At 43.0% G+C, this 23,668-nt stretch overlaps 2 protein-coding genes across 4 annotated transcripts; both read right to left on the bottom strand.

Moving 5' to 3' along the window:
* Positions 1-1,149: 1,149 nt before the first annotated feature.
* On the bottom strand, positions 1,150-12,098 carry KIFBP (kinesin family binding protein). 2 transcript variants are annotated; one of them, XM_030275612.4, is made up of 7 exons: positions 11,698-12,098; positions 9,347-9,445; positions 6,687-6,766; positions 6,379-6,562; positions 5,163-5,247; positions 3,281-3,390; positions 1,150-2,588 (listed from the first exon to the last, which is right to left on the bottom strand). In XM_030275612.4, the coding sequence occupies exons 1-7, from the start codon at positions 12,040-12,042 to the stop codon at positions 1,710-1,712; spliced, it is 1,782 nt and encodes a 593-aa protein (XP_030131472.1). In that variant the 5' UTR covers positions 12,043-12,098; the 3' UTR covers positions 1,150-1,709. The 2 variants fall into 2 exon arrangements, with proteins under 2 accessions (XP_030131472.1, XP_030131470.1); XM_030275610.4 differs by having other exon boundaries at positions 3,281-3,393; positions 11,698-12,096.
* Positions 12,099-12,167: 69 nt separating this feature from the next.
* LOC100225471 (nucleolar RNA helicase 2) lies at positions 12,168-23,461 on the bottom strand. 2 transcript variants are annotated; one of them, XM_072930801.1, is made up of 15 exons: positions 23,065-23,461; positions 22,683-22,952; positions 21,841-21,916; positions 20,695-20,873; positions 19,439-19,556; positions 18,608-18,793; positions 17,792-17,937; positions 17,398-17,547; positions 16,433-16,594; positions 15,754-15,873; positions 15,211-15,284; positions 14,296-14,455; positions 13,546-13,680; positions 13,128-13,172; positions 12,168-12,680 (listed from the first exon to the last, which is right to left on the bottom strand). In XM_072930801.1, exons 1-15 carry the CDS (start codon positions 23,425-23,427, stop codon positions 12,501-12,503), a joined length of 2,364 nt encoding a protein of 787 aa, XP_072786902.1. In that variant the 5' UTR covers positions 23,428-23,461; the 3' UTR covers positions 12,168-12,500. The 2 variants fall into 2 exon arrangements, with proteins under 2 accessions (XP_072786902.1, XP_041572976.2); XM_041717042.2 differs by having other exon boundaries at positions 22,683-22,949.
* Between the last annotated feature and the right edge of the window lie 207 nt (positions 23,462-23,668).

The following is a 23,668-nucleotide window of genomic DNA, read 5'->3' as shown; positions in this document are numbered from 1 at the left end:
TCCTTCTCCAAATTACAAGAAAACTAATGATGATGCTCTACAAAATTTGCTCAAAGACAAAAGTATGGAAGGAAAAAAAACCCAAACAACTACTCCAAACATATATTGCTGCCTTCTACTTGAATATAAAACTAAAAGTTAGTAGGAAAAATTTTAATCTCTTTGTTTGTGGTAAAAGTGCACACTAGCTTTAACTGAAATCAGAAAAAAACAATGTGAAATACAGCCTGCTGAGAAATGTTTCACTGAGAAACTAGGGCTGTCTTACTTTCAGGCCAGAGGAAAATCTGAATTAAAGATCTGACTGCAGAAATGAAACTCCTAGAGGCTGACTAGACAATTATTTAGTAAAACAAAAAAACACACACAGGCATGTGCACTCACTCTCTCCCTGATTCTACATGCACACAAGTAGCTGGTCTAGTTTTGAGTTTTGCTGCTGCTCATTTCCAGCACCCATTTGTTGGCCTATTTCTTTGTGGTTAGTAGTCTAGCCTGTAGAATACCTTGCAGAAGAGATTTTTACCACACAGTTCAGATGTACATGCTTTCCCCTCACAGCCTTTAAACACATGTGGCCTTTCCTCCCCTTCAGTCTCCAGAAGAATCCAGCTATTTTGACTATTCTCCTTCAACGCCCTCTCGTGCTGTGAAGATCTTCCCACCCTGTCACCAGGTTGGTGCCACCTGCACAAAGCCACATTGTCCCTTCACCTGCACCAGGTCCCCTGGAGGCTCTGGCCATCATCTCTTGCTATGCAGCTGGACTGTGTGCTCTGCCTGTATTTCATCTCAAACAACTTCAGAGAGGTCCCAGGAGCAGCTCCTGCTAAAACAGCACCTGGGCTCCCTGAACAGCACAAAAAAAGAAGCCATTCATGGCATCAAGCTGTATTAGGCAAATGTCTGGAGCACTAGAGAACAGGAGCTGTAACCTGTGACCATGGTGTGTTAAGAGCAGAGTATCTCCTCCCACCACAAAGTTGGCTGCTTTTTTGCTCTGGCTTCTGGCACTACAATTGCTCATGTGTTTTTACTGAAGACTCACACATGGAAACACATTCACAACTACTTATTTTGGCCAAAGTTTAAAAGTATTGTATCTTAGTAAGACACAGGATACAGAATTCCAAGGACTCTGAAGAAACATTTAGCCACATTTAGTCCATTTATTGAGCCTCTATCAACCAGGTTTTGATTAACAAGGGAAAAGAACAACAAGCAACATACAAAATAAATACTGAAAACAAGTTCCCTTCACATTGATAAAGTTTTCTGGGGACAAACGTTAGAAGAGATAAAATGGATTCTAGCTGGAAGAACGTGCCTCAGGTTTATTAGAAAAAAAAATTTCCTAGAGAAGAAGATTCTCTTAAAAGAAACTATTTTCATACAGCACTACACTTAACAACTGAATCATACACCAAAGAAAAAGCTGTGAGGGAGAAAAGGTTTATATTTACATATAGGACACACAGTACAAAGCATTAGCTGGACTTATACTTTACATTTAGAGTTTATACCATTAGTGTGGGTGAGCTACGGAACCAGGAGAGCTCTGAGTTTTTCACAAGGTTACACTAGTGCAGGCTCTAGGTGGATGCTCCTGCAGACACCTGACTTCTATCAATCAGTAGGGAAGCTGTGCCACAGCACTGGCTTGGACAGGTAACTGTTCTGGTAGTGCCCATTGCCTCCAAGGCAAGCATTTATGCAAATGAAGACACCTTTGCTCTTAGCCTCTCCATGCTTGCTGGAAGAAGATTCACCATTTCCTTACTGAGTTCTAGTTCAGTTTCAATGGCAGAGACGGCATCTGGATACTTCTCACAATAGTCTACCAGAAATGTGTAATATTCCAATGATGTCTGCATGTTTTCCAGTTGCTTTTTGCTATCTGAAGTAATAAGCTTACCATATAGTCGTGCAATATGAAATTTAGCCACCATTGCAGGGCGAAGAACATCTTCCTCGAGTTTTTCAGGAAACACCTTATCAGGGTTCCTCAAAGAATCCAAGAAGAGTTCATAATATTTGATTGCAAACTGAGCCAGAGAATTAATTTTTTTAACTGTGTGCGAGTCTAGTTTCTCTAACCTGTTACCAATAGCTACCTTTAAATCCATCATCTCATAATAGGTGTCAGCTAGCTCACACTGAAGCTGCCTGCAGATCAGCAGGTAGTACTGGGGGTTCAGGTCTGCATAGATTGGCTCCAGCATGTCTATTCTACGCTTGTGCATTTTGCAGCGCCTCTCATAGTCTTCTTCAAAGAAAGCAAGTACCTTAAACAAAGCACTGTGATCCTGAACAATTTCAATATGGTCAGTAACATAACCATCGACCTGAAAGAACTCCTTTGCCTCCTGAACATAGTTCTGACCAACCAGGAAGACTTCTCTGGCTTCTTGAAAATCTAAAGGATATACGCTGCTCACTTTCTCCTCCATGGCTAAGACAGAGTCACATATATCACTTGTCCCAAAAAGGACAGCTTTTTTCCTGCCCTTCTCTTTTTCATCCTCTTCTTTTTTCCTTTGGGCTTTAAGTTCCAATTGCCTGTCTGGATCCAGCTCTCCTATGTTATCCTGAAATGAGAAAAGCATGCTAATTAAAAATGAATCTGGCTTATAAAGATAGACTGAGTCATTTTGAGTCACCTTTGAAATACAAACTAGTGAGCAACGTGACAAAAGAGAAATCGTTCATATATGAGGCCTTATATTAACAAAAGAATCATGTAAATTACATTATCAATTCTGAAAAGACATAAAATTAAGCTGGTTCAGTTTCCCTACCCTGTGTGACAAAATAGCCAAAGGAATACATGTTAAACCCAAAGGCTCTGCTTCACAAAGCGTTTCAGCAAATGCTGGTTTAAACATCTGAAGGAATACTTAAGTTAACCGAATCAAATCTGAATTAATCAAATGCTTCAACAAATGAGAACATCAGCACAGAAAACTTCTGCATATTAAGACAATGTTCTTACTAGCAGATAAATAAGAAGGAATCTGTCAAATCAAGCTGCAAGAAAATGCAGCAGAGAGGAGGAAAATTTGTGAAGTTGCTGTAAAAGCAGTGCACTGATCACTCTACAGAGTTGATCCCCTATCTGTGTACTTACTCCTAAGTTGTGCATTTAAAGCAAAGCATACCATGTTCACTGGGCAATTGCTTATTCCTTGTTACCAACTGCAAATTGACTCGTCTTGCAAACATCAAAGCAGGCTCAGTTTGCTGTTAGACAATGACAGCTACAGAACAGATTTTCTGTTACCTCAAGCAATTTTCGAGCGCTTTGCAGAAGATTCAGGCAATACTTAATCCAACATCTTGCAATTTCAGCTTTCCTCTCTGGAAGGTCCTGTTGGTCTGGCTCTGTTTCATCTGCTGAATGGACATAAACACAGTAACTTTAAGAGAAATCCAGAACTCCAGCAAGACCCTCAAATGTTCCATGCAAAGAACATACTTGTATTTAATTTTCTTCATGGTTAGACAGAAACATGTTCTCCACATTAATTTATGTAATAGTTCTGTAAACTTAATTTCTGGTAGAAACCCATATAGATTAACAAGGATTTGTCATGTATGAGTTCTGAAAAGAAACAGATCATAATGTATCTTTAAAAAGACCTTTCATCTTCAAGGTGTTTTACTGGAAAAGGTTTCGAGGTCTCTTTGTAGTACGAGAAAGAAATCAGGATAATTCATTTTCTGAGCTTCAGCTGTCTGCCCAGTAATTGTTTCTGAGGATGGTAAGGTCATTTGCAGTGCAATGGGCCCCAGACTTGCTACCAAAAAAGGGAACAAAATAGAGGAAACTGCCTTTGCTTAAGCTACCTGGTACAAACATTACATTTATTAGCTCTACAACTTCTGTATTTTTCTCTCCAAAGTATCCCCACTATAATAAACAGCAGCACTGTTGAATCTCAAGATAACATTTTCATAAACCAAACAGATTTCAATGAAAACTTATTTCCCAGTCTCTATGCAGAAGGCAGTGAGTTAGCTGAACAATGAGAGGACATTCCTACAGGACAGCAGCATTTCTGTTCACCAAATAAAAAGCCAACTTCAGACTTGGACCCACTGCACTCATTATCTTTTATTAGAGGAGATCAATTTCTTATTAAGGAATTAAGAATTGCTGCTAATCTAAGAAAAGGCACATTTATTAATTATGTCTGTGTTAGTTTATATTCCAATTAACAAGACAAAATGAAAGTGCTTGAGCATGGCCAAAGACTGTGTACCAGTCTTTCTGTAAGTCAGAACCTTCTGCAAGTCCACAGCCCAGCTCTCTGTCCCATGAAAAGGAAGGGGAAGATAGGATAAGCAATTATTCAACAAAACAAATGGGAGTATCACTACTTCTGTGTGGTGCAGGAAGAAATCAAGATAGAACTTAGCTGACTCATACTTGCTCCCTCTCCACGAATTAAAGCTTTACCAACTGGAAGCTTCCATTTTCCCAAGACAGCCATAGAAGGGTGTGCTGTAGATAAGCAAAGACTAGGCCTAAAACTGACACCATCATGGAACCACAGGTCCTTAAAACTAGAGTCAGCTCTCTAAAATTTTCTTCTACTGCTGTTCACACTGGACTGCCAAGTTGTTCCTTTGCATCAAGGCCCAAACAACAAGGAGGGTAGCTACAACTCCAAAACCAGCCACTGAGGAGGCTGCAGCATCCAACAACAAAAGACAACACAAGTACCTTCTGGATTTGGGGTTTTTCAAAGCTGCAGGTTTGCTCCCTCTTTTAAAGCTATTCCCAGGAAGCATCTGGTTTGCACTGAATGACTGCCGTCTGATCACTGAGGCAAACTGCATTTTTAGCACATGTACAAAGCCAAATGGATGAACAGAGACACTGCCACGTTGAAGTGGATATTGTTTTATATTTCACTTTTACTAAATTATTGCTTTCTGAAACACCAAAAACAAGCACTTTTTCTCAAGAGGGCCTACACATAGCCAATCTTGAGCTGTAGTAGCATCACTTTTCAGAAACATTCAACTCTATTGAAAAACATGTTAGAAAATTAACTGGGGTAAGTTTTGTACATGTTGTCAAACTTCAGTTTCAAACATTGATACATGGCGATGCTTAATTCACAGTAATTTTATTCAAAACTTTTTTATAAACTTACCATCTTCAGCAGATGGCACCTGTCCAGCTTGGCTAAAGATGACACTGGCTGCTGCTAGACAATGTCGAGCCTCCATAAAGCATTCCTGAGAGAAACACAGCAGCATTTAGCACAGGTGTGAGCAGCTCAAGCACTGCTGTCACTTGGCCAAGCCCCTCACCTCAGAGAGCCACATACATAACACATGGGAAATGACAGAACTGAGAGGCTCTGGAGCATATTCCCCAGGCACTGGAAGAAAACACAATTTTCCCACACCTATTACTGAATACATTATTTTCTAATTGTTTTTTCTGTACCACAGCCACAACAGTAAGCCCTTCCTTTAATACTAGCAATGCACAATGAACGTCCTGACTGTTCTGGCTGCCCTGAGGTGAAAGAAGTGATGCCTTGTGGCAAACACTACCACGGGCTGTTGGTGGGAACAGCTGGACATACAAGTCAACTCTGAGTCAGAACTAGATTCCTTCACCCATATTTGGCAGTGCACTGTTAAATAACTAGTGCTATCAGTGCATCAAAAAGATAGGGAAATTAGGAGTTACTATTGAAATTAGCATTAACTGTCTTAGGTAGGGCAGGAATCTTTTGAAGCATCAGAAAAGAGCATCTAAATAGACTGGAATATAGAAATTCCTAAATAAAGCTTCCTGTGTTAGCACTTCCTAATAGTAGATTGTTTAGAGTCAACATGTGGCAAACAGCTACCAACCCACACATTCACTTTAATGTTCACATAGGTTTGAACAACTCTTAAGCACATGCTAAGGCACAAAGGACAATAATTTATAGTAAACAATAAGCTAAACAATAAATAAGCTAAACCTTGGCCCTCGGATGCTTTTTGTTTCCAAACTTTATTGTAAGGGAACAATATAATAAAACAATTTAATATGAATTATTATAACCCCAAAGTTTACTTATGAAGATAACATCACATCACTGCTAATATTTCATTAACTATAGAGCTCTTCTCATGTTTACACCCCTGTTTTATCTTCCCCACTGCCATTGCAACACCACAGGAAAGCCACCACGTCCTCTTCAGAAAAAAACTGACAGATGCTTCATGTCAGAAGACAACTTGTGGTTTCATAGGTGCACATTTTCAATTCATCTTGGAGCACTGTCTCAAAGAACTGTTTGAACAACTGTTTCATTTGACAGTTACATTAATGGCACAATTACAGCAGAAAAGCCCTGGAAATACCACCTTGGAGAGATAGTACTGCGACAAAGTGGCAGCATTGCGTGCCCATTCCACTGGGTAGTAGCCACAGTACTCGAGCTGTCGTTTCAGAGTAGTGTGGCAATACTGAGCAGCTTTCTCAATCATGTCCAGGTGCTGGTACACTTGTGCCAGGTAATACAGAGTATGTGTGTAGGCTTTTTCAAATCTGGAAAAAAAAAAAAAACAGTCTCTTTATATTTCTTTTTTTTTTTTCCATCCCTAAATACAACCTCATAATTAAAAAAAAAAAAAAAAGTAACAGTAATGGAAGTATGCTTCTTAACACCCACCTTTTGGATCTTTCTTGGTCTGTTAGTTTTTCTTCTTCTGCCATGAAATGTTCACTGGGATCCAGGGGAGGATTTCCATCCTGCAAGGGTACACATACATTGAGCAGACTACATTTCTTACTCTGTGGCACAGTGCTCCCTCTCCTGGCTGAACATCATTTACCATTTGCCAATCCCAAATTCAACAAAGCTTCATATAACCCATCTCAGTGCCACTTCTCTGGAGCAATTCCACAACACTCAGGAGATTGAGAGGATGAAAGTCACAATTCCACATGGAATGACAAGGCTCACAGCTTGTAGGAGACTTCTGCTTATGTACTTTAAAGCAATGCATGCTGCTTGCACCAGAGATACTCAGCCTGGATTCTGCAGGACTCTACTGGGCATCTTTATTTTGTACAATACCAAACTGGGTTTTGAGGCATCAATTTAATACCAATCACACTTTCAAGTGTGAAATATTGGTTTGCTCAGCTGCACTGATCAGTAGCAAGAAGACATCTTGCAGGAAGTACTGCAGAGAACACAAAGTGCTGAGTGCTCAGCAGAGCTGCTGTGAAGACTAACTGCTCTGAAGGGACTCCCAGAATCCACAAGCTGGCAAGACCACTTAGACAAACAAATTAGACAACATGCAATGTCTTTGGAGGCTGAAGCTGCTAAACCTTCCTAATCAGGCATAACCTACATGCAAGTTATTAAACGTGGTGGTTCCCATCATTAGAAGCATTTTTTTGTTCTTTAAACCATGAGTTCTGTCAGAACCCTTGCACAGACAACTGTACAACTTTTGGCATTGCTGTATCCCAATCTGCCTTCAGACAATTGTCAATAATGTTACCAGACAGCTCACAGGCAGTCCCAACAGATTAACATTGCTTATGGCAGAGCTTTATTAGCCTGGGCTTATCCCATTTCATTTGCAATTGTGAGTAATTTCAGGTGCCAATTCAAATGAAACCATCTTTTAAAGAGAGCTTTTCTCCCATTACACAGTGCATCCTGAAGGGTGTCCAACCTTACCTGCCAGCAACAAAGCCCTTTCCTAACCCCATTTCTTTCTTAGCCCAAGAGAAAGTAAGGCAGCAAATGAAAATCAGTTACAATACTTTTCATGAGTTAATACACACTTGGGCAGGAACAGGAACAAAGGCAGAGAATACACTCACTTTACAGGGAAGACCACATACTGTGGTTGCACTATTTCTCAATAAAAATCCCTGAATGGACTCGTTTACTTGCTTTTAATAAAAGTCTTTTACTTGTCTTAAAAATAGAGCAAATGTACTGAAACACATAGTGTCAAGTAAACTAAAGCATGTTTAACCTACCAGAGGCATGTAGATTTTTGTATATGATCTTTTAATCTGTAGGTTTTTGTTTACACCTCATTAGTTTTTAAGAGGTTTTCTTTAGATACAAATGTTCGAACATTCTGGCAAGACTAGAACTATTCCTGCAAAGAAAAGAACTGAAATACATAATGCCTTGAACTCTAAGTGGTAAAAAATGTTGGGGGGAAAAGTGCAGCAAGTGGCCATCACATATGAATAACCCTAGTGCTTTGGTTTTGTACAGGAAGTATTTACAAAAGTGATGCAAGGTTTTTAGTTGTTAGAAAGTTGTATATGTTTTTGTGAAGAAATATATGTTAAAAACAAAATAAATTTGGGAATTTTCTTTAGTTTGTAGCAAACTAACTAAAATTTTACATTTTGATTCTTTACATTATCAGTAAGAAAAAAGTTATAAGGAGAAGTATTCTGTAAGTTTTACTCTAATTCTTATTACTCTTTCTTTTAATTACTGTTAATAAATTTTTCTTTATTTTAAACTTTTAAACCTAGTTTACCTTTCTCCTAATCCTACCTCACAACAAGAAAAAAATACTCTAATAATTAACCAACACAAAAAATCTAAAAATCTCCACAAGTATAATCAGTAATCTAAACCAATTTCATGGTAAAACCTGACCTGAACCTGTAATTTCATGAAACTAAGGTCTGTCCAACCTATTCAGCAGTCCTGAGACACAGCTATTGCTTCTTTAAGGCCACAAATGTTTTTAGCTCACTCCAGAACTGCCCCTGAGGCAAGTCAGTGCAGGAACAGCTTTGCAAAGAGCTTAAAAATAGCACAAGGAAGTCTTTGTAGGATACACAGCAGAATCCACAGCTCAAAAGGTTGTTTAATATGCATGAGAGGGTTAGCTGTCTGTGAGATTGTCCTCTTGGATATGGAACTGAACTACTTGCCCCTGCAAAACACTGCACAGCCAGAGCAAACCATGCAAATATTAGTTTTATTTCCTTTTCCCACTGAAAGCAATGGACATTTTTATTGCATTTCCAAGATAATATTTAACAACAATCCTCATTAAAATCCAAATTCCACCAGGCGTCAACTTTGGATTATTAAAGGGCTTTCAAGAGGGACCATTATTTTTGAGCAAATTTTTTTCTATTTTGAAATTAGCAAGTAATGCTCTAATTTGCCTTGTCCTATACTGCAGTACAACTTGTATCACTTGGCAAAAGTATCACAGCAGCCAGTATAGAGCACAGAAACTCAAAATTCCATTGCATGTTTATTTCATAGATTACTTAACCTGCAAGTGGCACATGGAAGTGAGACCTGCCATGACATTAACACAGTACCTCTTTCATGTATTGATTATACAAGGCTTCTGCAGATTCCAAGTAAGTTTGTGCAGTTTCAATTTCATCCCTTTGAGACCACAGGATCCCCAGATTGTTCTAAAGGCAAAAGGAAAAAAAATAGTCACATTCCATTTTAATCACACATTTTTTTTCCAAACAATTGATCAGTCTTCGTCCTTATATATATTTGTGTTCTAATACAATGGATTTCAAAAGGCAGAAATTGTACCCACACATTTCACTGTTGCTCAAAAGGGAGGGGGTTTTCACACAGAAAATTTCATATAAAATGCACCTCAGTCCTTCTCTGTTTACTGTGCTAGATAAGGACTAGTGTGTTCAAATAATGAGCTTTTTCCACAGAGTATGTTCTGCATCCAATTCATGCAGCTTTTTCATCACAGACAAATCTCATAAAAAGAGACAAGAAATCAGAAATTTGTTAATATAACTCCATAGAAAAAATTAACAAGAAAAAAAATATGCTAGGAATGAATGCTTGTATATTTTCAACCATGGAAAGGATGAAAAGCACCTCTGAGGTCTAAAAGTTATAGACTACTACCTTCAAATTTAAATTAGAACAACTGCATCTTTGAACCCAACTTTGACAAAAAGTACCTCTAATTTTATTAATAAGGTGGTGTTAATAATAATCCTAATGATGTGCTAGTTTAAATCCTAGGTAGTGCTGTTACAAAACTCAACAGAAAAAAAACAACCCTAAAAACCTTCAAAATAATTAGAATGTGTAGCTGTATGCCAGCCCTCTGCCCCTCTCAGTTCCATTCTACTATTTTTATAAGAAAGCACATTCCATGTTGTTTATGAACTGAAACACTTTGCCGAAGGCCAAGCAGTGGAACAGACCAGACTCCATTAGGCAGAGACTGGGAAACACAATCTTATGCAAGAGCTCAGAAATCAGAAATGGGGCTAAAGAAAGAGGCCCAGCAGGAAAAAGGAATGCTTCTTCCTACAAAATGCCAGTCAGTGCCATGGCAACACACTGCAGACACCCCACGAGGTGGAGAAGTACTTCCACTGATGGCAATCACTGCTTTTAAATCAGAAATGGTTTAAATTAAGTACTCAAGCCTGTTCCAGCCCTTGGGCTGAGGGCTCATTTCCCAGCTCCACCCCTCAGGACAGTGCCAGGTACCAGCAGAGCCAGCACTGCTGGACCACAGCTCCACATGCATAACAAACTCCGTCCTGCTGCTTCCTGAAGGCCCCGAAGCACTGAGGTCCTGCAGACTCTGGCCTAACAGAGAAAGAGCTGCCTTCCAGCACAGCAGTTCAGAAGCACAGTGGAATCTCTGGTCCTGAGCCACATCTCCCCAGGAAGGTGTGGGAAGATGCTATCTTTGCTCCAGCTGGAGCAATCTCCTTACCTTCCCAAGGGTAACAGAATTGTAGCAGTGTATCCAAACCCTCACGCTGAAATACAAGGAGCAGATGCAACCTCACTGTCCCAGACAACACAGCCAATTTAACCAGTGTAAGACAAGTTATTGTTTCACTTCCACCTTTCCATGTCAGCCCACAATTCCTTGACAGTTCGATGAGGAAGCACTATAGAGCCATCTCTAATTAGGGCAACCATTTTTGACACAGATATCTAAATAACTGCTCTATTTCATAAACTAGAAGACTATTTCATGGTCTAGAGTCAGATACCTAACCACCAGCTACCATGACAGAGGATCGTACAGGCCCTTCTGTGAATCCTCATGTAGCAAGAACTGATTTTGGTAACAGTATTCCCTTCTTCAGAATAAAGAGAAAATATTATTACTTCAATCACCAACAAAACTGTATTTATCCATCTGGGACAAAATGTAATAGCTTACAATATAACAGGCAATGCTGAAAAACAAACAATATATAGTTTCAGGATAATGCATCAATAAAGCATCTCCCAGCATCACTCTGACAACCAGCAAGTTAAGGAATCACAAATTCTGGACGTAGTGAGGTCTTTTTCTAATTTATTCGTGCACAGTTCTTACAAGTTTTGTCTCAGTCTGTCCAGAAGAGCACGATGATCTATCAACACCCAGTTTCAACGAGGCCATATTTCAGATGCTCCGCATGCCCAGAGGCATCAGCAGGAGGCTCAAAACAGAAAAGCACCCCTCCAACAGCCACCACTTGCGAACGACTCCTTCCAGCAAGAACTGAAGGCCAGGGCTGCTGTGTTTACTATGGTTAAACGAGCATCACCTGTCAAGACGCGGGAGCCCGGATCTCCTCGAGTGCCCTGCAGGGAGCAGCCGGCCCAGCCCACAGACACAAGGCCCCGCTCCGCCGGAGCCCCCCGCCCAGCCCCGCGGCCTGCCGCCCACCTGGGCCTGTATGTAGAGGGACACGCAGTCCGGGGACAGGCGGTGCGGCTCCAGGAGCTGCGTGCAGCGCTGCAGGTGCTCCTCGCCGGCCGACAGCTCCTCGGTGTCCGTGTGGTTGACGCCCAGCTCGTACTCCAGCACGGCCCGCCGCACGGCCAGCACCGCCTCGCCGCCCTCCTCGGCGGCGCTCAGCAGCTGCTTCACCTCCTGCAGCAGCGCCCGGGCGCTGTACTTGGAGCGGTAGGGCTCGGTCTCGGGGTCCTTGAGGGACTCCACGGCCGAGAGCGTGCGGGCGGCGCGGAACTTCTCGCACACCGCGGGCCACCCTGCGCCCGCCGCCGCCATCTTCCCGCCTGCCCGCGCGCCGCGCTCCGCCCGCCCGGCCCGCCCCCGCCATGGCCGCGCCCCCGGCGGGCCGTGAGGGAGCGCCCCGCAGCACAGCGCACCCGCGCTCAGCGCCTGATGTCAGCTTTTCTGAAAAAAATTTATTTCACAACCCGATCTTTTAGCGCTGCTGAAGAGGCAAGGAGCGGTCACTGTCCGTGCTTGGATGAATTCTGGTCCCTCGCAGGGCTGAGTTTCCAGGCACACCCACTGGGTCACACATGCCCTCACAGGCAGCAGCTACTTTGCTGGGCAGAAAAAAAAATCGCACAAAACACCCAGCCATTTCAGCAAACATGATTTTTCGCCATCCTCAAAGACAGGCTGCTTTATCAAGGAATAAAGACAAAGAGGAGGCTAACAGGCTTTTACTGCCTCATAAAATTCAGCTCAGTCCCACTATCTGTAGGGGAGATCAATCAAGTGCTCTGTTGAAGTCCTCGATTTCCACTCTTGAACCAGCTGTTTCTCTTGAAGTCTCCTTGCCTGCTGTTGCCAAACCTGGAGAAGCCTCGTCCCCCCTCCTGCGGATACTCCTCCAGCTCAGGCAGCTCACTGGCCACCGACAGCTGCCAGCGCCGTGTGTCCCTCCACTGCTCCTGAAACAAGACCCATGGAAACAGACTTTATGCAAAGGCATTTCCAGACAAACCCCACTCCTGCCAAAACAGGCCATTAGATCCCCCCTGGGAGACACTCACAGTCCTGTGACAAAGGATATACAATCACAAGGGACAAGAGAGAATGAAGTCAACAGAAAACTGGTGAGTTCTCAAGTACACTGGAGAGGCCAGACCACAGAAAAGCCAAAGACCATAGAATTTTGTTTAATGAAATTAAGTAATATCATGGAAATGGAAATGAGAAGAGGCATGGCAGGGTATTTTCTAATGATTATGCTGTGCTCTTTCTAATCACTCTGCTGCCTACGCAAAATCCTTATTAAACCACAAACCTCCCTAACTACCCCATACTCAATCTTATATGGCAGTTGCCAATTTTCATATCACCAGGTTTTAAAGCCAGCTCTGGCTACACAAACATACCTGTATATTACTTAGTTCATCAACAGGGATATCAAAGCACACGCCCTAAAAAAACAAACAAAAAGAGGCACTGATTTACAATGAAAGAATAAAGGCCTCAATAACCAATCCCACTACATATTATTTCTGATGCTTTTTTTTAGGAGGCAATTCCTGCATCATCATATAGGAGTAATATCTAATAAGTCTTTTAAAGCCCTCAACTAATATAAAAGCCTGTTCCCAACAGCGTACGCATCAACAGCATACTCACGATAGGTTACCATTTCCTGAGAAATGAGATTGAGTAGGGATAGTGCAGTACCAACATTCTGTACCACTACTTCAGAACTCCAGCCTCAGTCCCTGCACAAACTGGTGACATGTGAACACACACAAAGCCCCACATCCCTTCATTGCCAAGGCTGGGCCACCTTACCATCTTCCCCTTGAGGAAACGCATTGCAGACACTTTGTTATCGACCTCCTCCCCAAGCTGCTCCTTCAGCCCCCGCCAGGCATAGCGCATGTTATGCATCTCTATTGAACACTTCAACACCATGGTCACAAAGCCCTGCAGGAAACGGAGAAAAAGGTTTATCAAGGCTAAACTTGGTCAAACCTGCTGCGAGAAAACAGATAAAAAAACCCCAAACTGATAGAAGAACTTAAATTCAATCACATGGTATGTGCAAAATGGGGCTACCACACACACAATGGCCTGGGCCACATCCTCCCTAAATGCATTTAAAAAGGAAGTGCTGTTCTTTCCTTCAGTCAAGATCTCTTTGAGATCAGGTAATCACATGCTATACTTGCATTACGACAAATGTAGAAGATTCTTGATAAGGGGGAAACCACAATAGCACAAACTAATCTATTTGCTTGTAATTTGTCATTAATTGTAAAATGTCATTAGTTAAACTCTCTTAGAGCATCCAAGTTTTCTGTCACTTCAGCCTCTGGAGAAATTCTTTCAATTTTCATCACAAGAAAATTTACTGATTTTAAGTTTCTCCTGGGAACAGCTGATTTCAGCTAAGGAACATGCAACACAGCAGGAGCCTGGGGGTAACAGCTACTATTCAGAAACCCAGCTGAAAAAGCCTGGGAAAGAGATGCCAGACATGGCCTAGACACAAGCAATTCATGCATCCATCCTTTTTACCAGGGGCACATCATTACTTACAGCTGTTGAGTTGAGCAGGGAGCGCTGCTGGATGTGAGCTGCCCCAGAAATGTGTGCCAGGGCTGCAGCCAGGGCAGCCACTGCCCCCTTCTCATCTATCAGCTCCTCAGCTGATTTTCTGAAGTAGTCCACTGCAGCGGGAGGAACGGCCTCCAGCAACCTACACAGTTACAGAATGGGTTTAAAGAGATAAGAAAAGGCCATTGTGAAGGGCAGCCATGTTTAAGATATACCATAATTTGTTTTTTTTCTGAAAAAGGTAGGCAGGGAAAAAAGATAGGAATCTAAGAAGAGATACTTCTGTAATGCTATTTCTGGTACAACCACTCCCCCCCCATCATTTTTCAGTACACTGTGAACCCAAACACCATGCCCATCATCTACTTTATACTGGTCAAATCCTCACTAATTATAATAACCTGCTTCAAGGCAATTTCCACCACGGGGCAGCAAATGTAAGCAGAGCTGCATGGAATAAAAGCCACAATCCTCAGAAATAATATAAGGAAACAAAAGCCAGGGCTAAAACACCCTCACTACTGCAGAATAACTCCTCATTATACCAAGTATTGCTCTTTGCACACTGCTTCCACCAGGTCATCTGAGCAGACAAAATCAGTTTCCCCTCATGACAGTAATTCCCTCTTCTGTCACTGATTTCTGATTTTATAAACAAAGGTTCATTTTTTGCAAAAACTTGGAGAACATTATGTTCTATGAAAATGTCTGTGTTCAGCACACAGAGATTTACTGATACCATCTTATGCTGGCTATACACAAAGCAGCTGACTTCTACAACATAGGCAGAGCCATGCTCACATGTAGGCCCGATCCCTTAAAATTGTGCATTAAGCTCTAAGCATCTAGAGCAACAACATCTCTAAACCTTTCTCAAGAACAGGCAAATAAACTTACTTTTTGGCATCACTACTTGAAGCTTTAATTACATCTGTAGCAGAGGGAACGCCTACACGCTTAAAGGTAATACCCTGAAATCAAGAAAAAAAATTAAAGGTATTTTCAGCAGTCCACAATTCAATCCTGTCTAAATCACATGACTGAGATCTCTACTTACTGTTTGTAAGATCAACATACTCTTTACTAAGTCATTTCTAAAGTGAAAATAAAGCTTTTAAGTTCCCAGCTTCATAATCTGGAGCTACTTTACTCCAATGTACATGAACACTGTGATGCAAGGCACAGCCTGCCTTAGGCATTCCTGTCCCAGCCTGCCTGCTGACATCCAGAGAGGACTGCCAGCACAGGAAAACTCAGGCAATGCAAGAACAGGTCGACACAGAAGCATTTACAAACGCCAAATATCAGCACTTTGGGCCTACTCATTTATGGCACCGGACACTCCCATTCTGCACTCAGCAACCCACGATTACCAAGAGTGGCAGGGTCCTTTTAGGAGCTGATTAATTTCTTTAAGCAGAGCTCTGAGGTACAACTCACCGCTTTCTGCTCGACTTGCTTCAGAAGATCTTCTTCTCTTCTCTGAAACAAACATATGCAGATGCCGGTCCGGCCCGCTCGGCCCGTGCGTCCAGAACGGTGGATGTAGGAATCCACATCCTTCACAAAATCAGATCAACACGAGAAAACCTTATGTTATTTAAACTGCTGACATTTCAGATTAAACCCAAGCTAAATTCAAACTCAGAAGCCTAAGGAGTGACACATTATGTGTTTATACCCAAACTTTCAACTACACATAAACCACTCAGGATTGCATGTGCTCCCCCACCCAAAGTATGCTGCTCAGCTTTAACAAACACTGCTGACATTTTAAGTTTTCTACATAAAACGCTCCACTGGAGTTGCAAAAGATGAAAAAAGCAGCAAAAATATTTTAGAATTTTTATGAAACTCAGTAACATTCAGAAAGAATTCAGGAAAGTTTCACAATGTCAAAACCTATGAGTTTCCAGAGTAAACAAAACCCAAGACTTTAATCAAAGTTTAAACTGCAAAATTCTAACTATGAAATTTTAGGCCTGACATTTACAAAAAAAAATTCATTAATTCAAAAATTAATTGGAACAGAACATACTTCTGATGAAACAAAGGAATAACCCACCATTCTGGCATCAAAAAGAGATTAATCCAATTTTAGCTTCCTCAAATGACTTACTTTTGGTGGTGAGCACTGTATAACAAGGTCAACCTCAGGAATATCCAAACCACGGGCAGCTACATTTGTTGCAATCAGCACTTCAAACACACCATTTCTGAAGCCTTTTAATGTGATTTCTCTCTGCTTCTGTGGAATGTCCCCATGCAAGGACTGGGCATCCTGTCAGTAAAACAAGCCATTAACATGACATTTAATGGGAGTCTAGGCTGCAGCATCCAAAGAGAAACTGCAAACCTCAAAACACTGTGCAGAGCAACAGAAAATAATTGCATAGCTGATACCAAAGGAATATAAAGTATCCTACTTTGTTTGAGCCTTCTCTGGGATTTATTGTGAAAGCAGCATGGCCAACAGGAAGAAATGATTGCAGCAAGTTTTTAATGTGGATGGTACATAAGCAAACCATGTATTCTCACCACTGTTTGCTCTTCATAAATCAGCATTTAGTATCAAACAGGATTTTCTCTGAGAAATATGCAGCACTTTTCCTCACATTCAGAAAAAGGGCAGTAATTCAAGCAAGCACAAAAGACTTGCTCAACAGATCACCATGGCAAACCTTCCAAGGGCAACAAGACATTTCATTCTACCATATTAGCTGGATTTTCCTGAATGACAATTCAAAGACCAGATGCCATTAAGAAATGGGAATCCAAAGCGCACACTAACACAAGATGGGACATGGCCACTACTACACTAGCTCCTGTTTCTTGCAATTATTACTATCTCCTGGTTATTCAGCATAGGCTGTGTATTTCCTATTGATCTGTTTCCTACACTAATTTAAAGCCAAAGGAATAAATTCATCACCTCTGTCACAAGGATATTTTAACTTCAAAGCTGAATTTTTAGAAACAAGTCTTAAAACCATGCACAGGAACAATTTTCTCTACACAGTTGTAACCTCCTATTTATTTCAGGGCATTCAACCCCTGGCAATCCCAACCACTCAGCCCTGGTACCTGTTTGAGAGAAGCATTCATAGCCAACTCATTTGCTTCCTTTTTGGTCTCACAAAAGACAATGGTCCGCCCACGGCTGCCACTGTAGACCTGGATGATGTCCCCAAGAACTCCTGCCCTCTGAGATGAGCGACACTGTATGGCCAAGTGCTGTTTGGGAAAGAAACAAGAAAACTATGTTAATCCGAGGCACACACAGGACAGAACAAAAAAAGCATTTTCATTTTTTTTAAGCTTGCAAACGACAGGTCCCACATGAAAGCTCTGCTTACAAAATCTGTGTGTCAACTATGTGAAAAGTCATTCCACACACTCATTTATAAAGTCAATGCATAACCCATGTTATCAAGGCCACTTGCTCTCAGGATCTGCATTGCTCTGCAGCAGAACTCACTTCCACAGTTGTGGCTGTCCTTTGAGCCTTCTTTCCAATCAGGTCAATCTGTTCATACTCATCTCTCATGTATTTTTTCGCTACATCATAAACCCATCGTGGACAAGTTGCAGAAAACAGCAGCGTCTGCGGGTTGTTCTCGGAGCCTGCAAGGAAAGGCCATCGACTTCAGGTATCTCAAAAGACCTTAACATTTGAAAACTGATTAAAAAAGCAAGTTGCTCTCACACTGACAGATTTCTATGTGCATTAAGTCTGTACAAGATGTGAAGAAACACTGCCAGCTATCAGCTTTTCATGGCTTTCAAAGCCATAGTGGTAAGTCTTGCTCCTAGTATTTGCTGAGATTTCTATTTCCAGTAATTCAAGCCTTTTCCAAAATCCTGGCACATTACTGAAATGTGGCAAGGCGTTTCACATATTAAAATAACCTCCTTCTGCACCATACCTGGTACCTTACAGCTTTGCTGAACACCCACTACATCATAAAATAGCAAATAGTCCCTCACTGTCAGCTCTACGTGGTGACAAGTGTACAGACAGACCATAATCTTAACTCTCTACTCAAGTCACCTCACTCAGGATGAGGAACACTAGGGAGATGGGTTTGCTGGTTTTTTCACTCTACTCCTTCCAGAGATGCCACTCCAGCCCTTCAGCCTTCTGTCACCTCTCTTTGAACCTTTTCCACCCTACCTTCCCCTTTTCTAGCACCACACAGAGAGTTTAAGTTGGAGATGCACCAGAAGTTTCTAAAGCAGCATTAACTGTGTTTTCTGCATTGTCCCCTATTCCTCTCCTAATGTCTTAGTTCACCTCTCTTGTAGGACGATCCCAAGATTTCTTCCACTTGTTCAGCAAAGCCCATGTCCAACATATGATCCACTTCATCCAAAACAACATGCTTCACACTGGAAAGTTCCAGCTTGCTGTTCTGAATGTGGTCTTGGATCCGGCCAGGAGTTCCCACCAGAATATCGATGCCACTTTTAAGGAGATCAACTGGAAAACAGAGAAATAAGGACAATGTCAGACTGCTAAGAGACAGCATGATAAAAAGATAGCAACAGCAACACTTCTCATTTCAGAAGCAGAAAGCTGCTGCCCTTTAACCTCTGAATAAAGCACAACATCCAAAGTAACAGACACTGAAGTTAACTGCAGTCCAAGCTGCTCTGTCAGGGGTACCAGCCAAACCTCACTGAAGTTACAGGGAAATACAGCAATTTCCAAGCAGCAATCAGCTGACATTAGACTCTTCAGACCTCTACTAGATGGAAACACTTCTGTTTTCCTGCTAAACTTGGTCACAGCTACCTCTGGAGACACACAGAGCCACAGCCACACAAACAGATCTCCCCTTTCCATGGACTCTCATCTAGTCCTGGTCTATGTCCACACAAAAACACAATGAAGAAGAAATTAACGGGACTAGACATTTCACAGAACTACAGCTATTCTTTTCCCTAAAGATTTATTGGAACTAAAATAATTCAACACAGGCTGTGTGCTTCCTTCAAAAGCCACGCCAACTGAGTTCCTGACCAAACTCAAAGTCTGAGGAAGCAAAAAGCCTGTTTTTACTTATGGAGTGCCTTGGAAGAAAGTTTGGTCCAATCCATTAGTAATTCCTTGGCAGTTACTTACGCTGTTCTTTGTATGGACTTCCTCCATAAAAACAAGCAACTGACAGTTTCTTTGTGAGATTCTTGAAGTCTTTGGCTACCTGAGTGGCCAGTTCCCTGGTTGGAACAAGAACCAGCACCTGAAGGGAGAGAAAAACAGACAAAAATACAGCTGTGCTTGGAAGAAGGTGTAGGAGAAGAGTTTACTTCATGTCAAACAGCTTGCACTCCTATCTTCATTCTACACTTGCTGCAGAGGTGCCCACAGCTTCCCACCATCCCATTAACATTCCCTGCCACCTGGAGCCTGCACAAGGAGCCTCAGAGCCAGCAAGAGGGAACAAGGGAAAGTGCTACAAGATAACCAAGACTAGAACACCAGTCATTTTCTTTCTTATGTTAAAGCCAGATAAAAGACACTTCAGCAACCTTACCAAGGGCAACAAAAGTGCAGCTAAGCGTTAAAGGGTAGGAACAGTCACTAAATCTGGTGTAGTAAGATTTTTAAAGCTATGTAGTGTGATGCACTCCAGCCATACATCCTTCCTTTTCTCCACCAACCTGCCTTCCTCCAGTATCTACCCTTCCCCCTAACATTTAAGAATGAACCAACAGAACAAAGAGCTGGATTAATCTCTTAAAATCTTTCAGGCAGTAAGATTTTAAAATTTACATTGCCTTTATAGTTAGCAAAACAAATACAAAGCAGGTTTATCAGTTCTGCAGACTGTATATAGTGCTACGGCCTAATGATAAATATATGCTCTGCAATGCATGGGAACAGGTACCTGATCACCAGCACCAGGTTATCAATTCCATCCCTGCTAAACTCCACTTGTATCCCTTGAGTATCCAGACACGGGGGAGGGAACCCAAAAGCCTTCAGTTATCACCATGGAAGTTACAGTGAGAAACAACCTCAGCAAACAGAGAGGAGTCCAGGTGACTCTAACACCTCCTCAGAAGAGGCAGGGGACTGAACCCCAGAGCTGCATGCTACATGCCCAAGGACAGCAGCCTGGGAGTTCCCTAGACACTGCTGCAGTGCCCTCTTTGCCCAAACACAGTCACAGGGCACCCCAAACACAGAATGTGTCATTACTGTGATGCTGCAAAACTGTCACACTCTATTGCCTGATCTGAGCAAAGTATCCACTATTACAAAAACCAGTAAAGGACAAAGCAGACCCCAACAGAAAGCCCCAAAGCAACAGTAAAATCACTTTCAACACCTGCCATGCTCTAAGGTTTTAGTGTAAACCCTGAAGTGTAAGTTACTTTTGGTGCACGGCCTCTTCTCCCATCCTGGGTGACACTCTGAAGCTTTTCAATCAGTGGAAGAGCAAAGGAAAAGGTTTTCCCAGTTCCTGTTCGAGCTTGAGCAATTACATCTTTGCCATCATATATGGGCTGGAAAGTCTTCACTTGCACAGGGAACAGGTGTTTTATACCTCGAGCTGTAAGATAATTGAAAGAGGTTTCACTGAAAGGTGAAATAACAGTTAGAAGTCCTCATGCATAAATTGCCCAGACATGAAGGGCACACACCACTTCAAATCCTGCACACAACAGAAATTGCAACTTAGAAGAAATCCATGTATCTTTGTGTTTTACTTCTACTCTAGATCAAAAGATGCTCCACCCACACAGTAAATGTTGAGTATCCACGATAAAACAGTCTTCTTAGTGATGTACAGTTTAAGACAATAGGAGGGGAAGGAAAAAACCCAACAGGTTTTTACTGATACAGCTCAAGATTTTGTGGTTAGCTGGGTTTTGAAGGCAAGAAGGTGACATAGTTTGTTTCAGAACATTCTAAAACTTCAAAGAGATTTTGCACAGTGGAAGTGAAACAACCCATCCAAAAGAAACTGCAGAGCAAGGAAAACAAAGCAACAAGGAGAATTTTTTCCAACTAACAAGAATTGCACATCTACCCAACACAGGGGACAAGAACCCTACAGCAATTACTTCCTCAACAAAACTAACCACAAAGAGAGATGAAAATGCCCCAAACTATGAGAATAAACAATCTGTTTAAAGAATTGAAAACCTGTTCACACAAGGCTAAGTCATCATATACAAAACTCCATTAGGCCTGCCTAAGAAGCAATATTGTAGACAGCAAACATAGGAACAGAAGATACACAGAATGATGCTGACGAGAAATGTGCCTCTAGAATGTCTATCTAGGAATAACCACTCCATGAAGAATAATCTCATATTAAGGCATCTGAAATTGAACAAACCAGAAAACTTTTTTCCTACTAACAGCAGATTCTCTGAGTATACAGTGACTGCTCATGCCATCCTTACCATACAAATGTAACACAATTTAGGAATATTTGCTCTTGGTTTATGCAAGTAACAGAGCACAGTTCTCACCAAACATTTACAGAAATGTCTTTTACCACATGAACCAACCTGTGAGAAGTTTGATAGTGTTTTGTGAGAGAGGAAAATTAGAGAAGGCGCCTTCTTTTGCTTCTTCTGTCAGCTCCTAATACAATCGAAAAAAACCACAGAAAAAAGACTTAGTGTCCCTTCAAGATGAGCACAGAACCTACCCTACACAGACACTCAATAGAAGCTGTGCATTTTCTTTACAAGCACAATTTAACCACATATCTCTTTTCTATTCAATGAAAAAGAAAACCCCTTTGATGTAGGCACTTGTACATATATGCTTGGTAAGTCAGGAAACGGGAACTATTTGTTAAGAATCTTAATTAAAGTCCACTGAAACCATGAGAAAACTGTTTTTCACAAGAAACGTATCTGGTGTCACAATTCACTGTGCAAAGCAGGATTTTCCCTCTAGAAGTCACCTATGTGGTACATCGTGCAAAGAGCTTCAAACTTTACCCAAGTGTACTCAAAACACAAAATTCACCTTTTACTTCAGAGACCCAATATGTCACATCGTTACACCTGAGGTACAAAAAGCACTCTTTTGACTCATGTTCCCACCTTAGACACAAAACTACCCACACAGAGGCCCCTGCACGTTTGTGTGAGAAGTATGAATTAATGAGCATAACTGTAGTTTTCCATTACAGAACATCTGGCCAATACTTCTTCAAAGGTGCTGCCATCAGAGAGAGAAAACGCCATCACAGCACGGTTCTGGACCGTGGCTGCCTCTGCAGCGGGGAGAAACCTCTGAGCTGTGGGACATCAACAAGCACAGCACGTGTTTATTAAGCCCACTAATTACAGAACGTTCATTAACCGAGACAACGGGTTTGCTGGCAAAGCATCCCTACCTCGGCGTCGCTGTCCTGCTCTCGGGCAGCCGGGGATGCCACGCCGCTGCTCACAGCGGAGGCAGATTCCACCGCCTGCTGGGACGCGTCGCTCTCTCCTACCAAACCGCTGCTCTTCTCCTGGACTTTTTTCGTCTTCTTGGGCACAGGGGGCTCGAAGTCGCCGTCCCCCAGCCCGCTCTCCTCGGGCTGCGCCTGCTCGAGCTCGGCCTTACCGCGCCGCTTCGCCTTCACCTGCTGCTTCACCTTCTTCCCCGGCGTCTCCTCCTGCTGCGGGAGAGCCGCGGTCACACGGAGGGAACCCCTTCCTTCCCCCTGCCGACTTATAGACCCCAAGCCCGTACAAAATGGCCGCACCCGCGGCCGCACGTGGCGCTCCCACCTTGCCCTTCCTCCGGCGGCCGCGGCGCAGCGCCTCCGCGGCGGCGGGCGCCTGGGGCTCGGCGGGGCTGTGCTCGGGCTCGGCGGCGGGCATGGCTGCTGGCTGCTCCCCGGGCTGATGAGCGGCGGCAGCGCTGCCGGTGCTGGTGCCGGTCTCGGCGCGGCGCCCCCAGGACGCGCGCCCCGCCCCGGCGCGCAGGAAGTGAGGCGGGCGGGCCGGCCCGCGGGGCAGCGCGGGCAGCAGCGGGCCCGCCCCGGCGCCGCACAGCCAGCCCAGCCGCCGCCCGCCGCCGCTCGCCGCAACCGCCGCCGCCCGCGCCGCGGGGAGCCCGAGCCGCGCCGCCCGACCCCACACGGCCCCCATGCGGCCGGCACGCCCGCTCCGCCCCGGCCTGCCCCTTCCGCCGCGCCGGGCCGCCCTTCCGCCAGCTCCTCCGCGCCTTGAGACCCCTCACAGGCTCTCCTCACTGTCCGCTCCGCAGAGCTCCTTTCACAGGCCTCCCCTCACTGTCCGCTCCGCAGAGCTCCTTTCACAGGCCTCCCCTCACTGTCCGCTCCGCAGAGCTCCTTTCACGAGGCTCTCCTCAGTGTCCGCTCCGCAGAGC

Source organism: Taeniopygia guttata, chromosome 6 (genome assembly GCF_048771995.1).
Source record: "Taeniopygia guttata chromosome 6, bTaeGut7.mat, whole genome shotgun sequence".
In the NCBI taxonomy this organism is placed as follows: domain Eukaryota; kingdom Metazoa; phylum Chordata; class Aves; order Passeriformes; family Estrildidae; genus Taeniopygia; species Taeniopygia guttata.
This window is presented reverse-complemented; position numbering and strand designations above follow the sequence as displayed.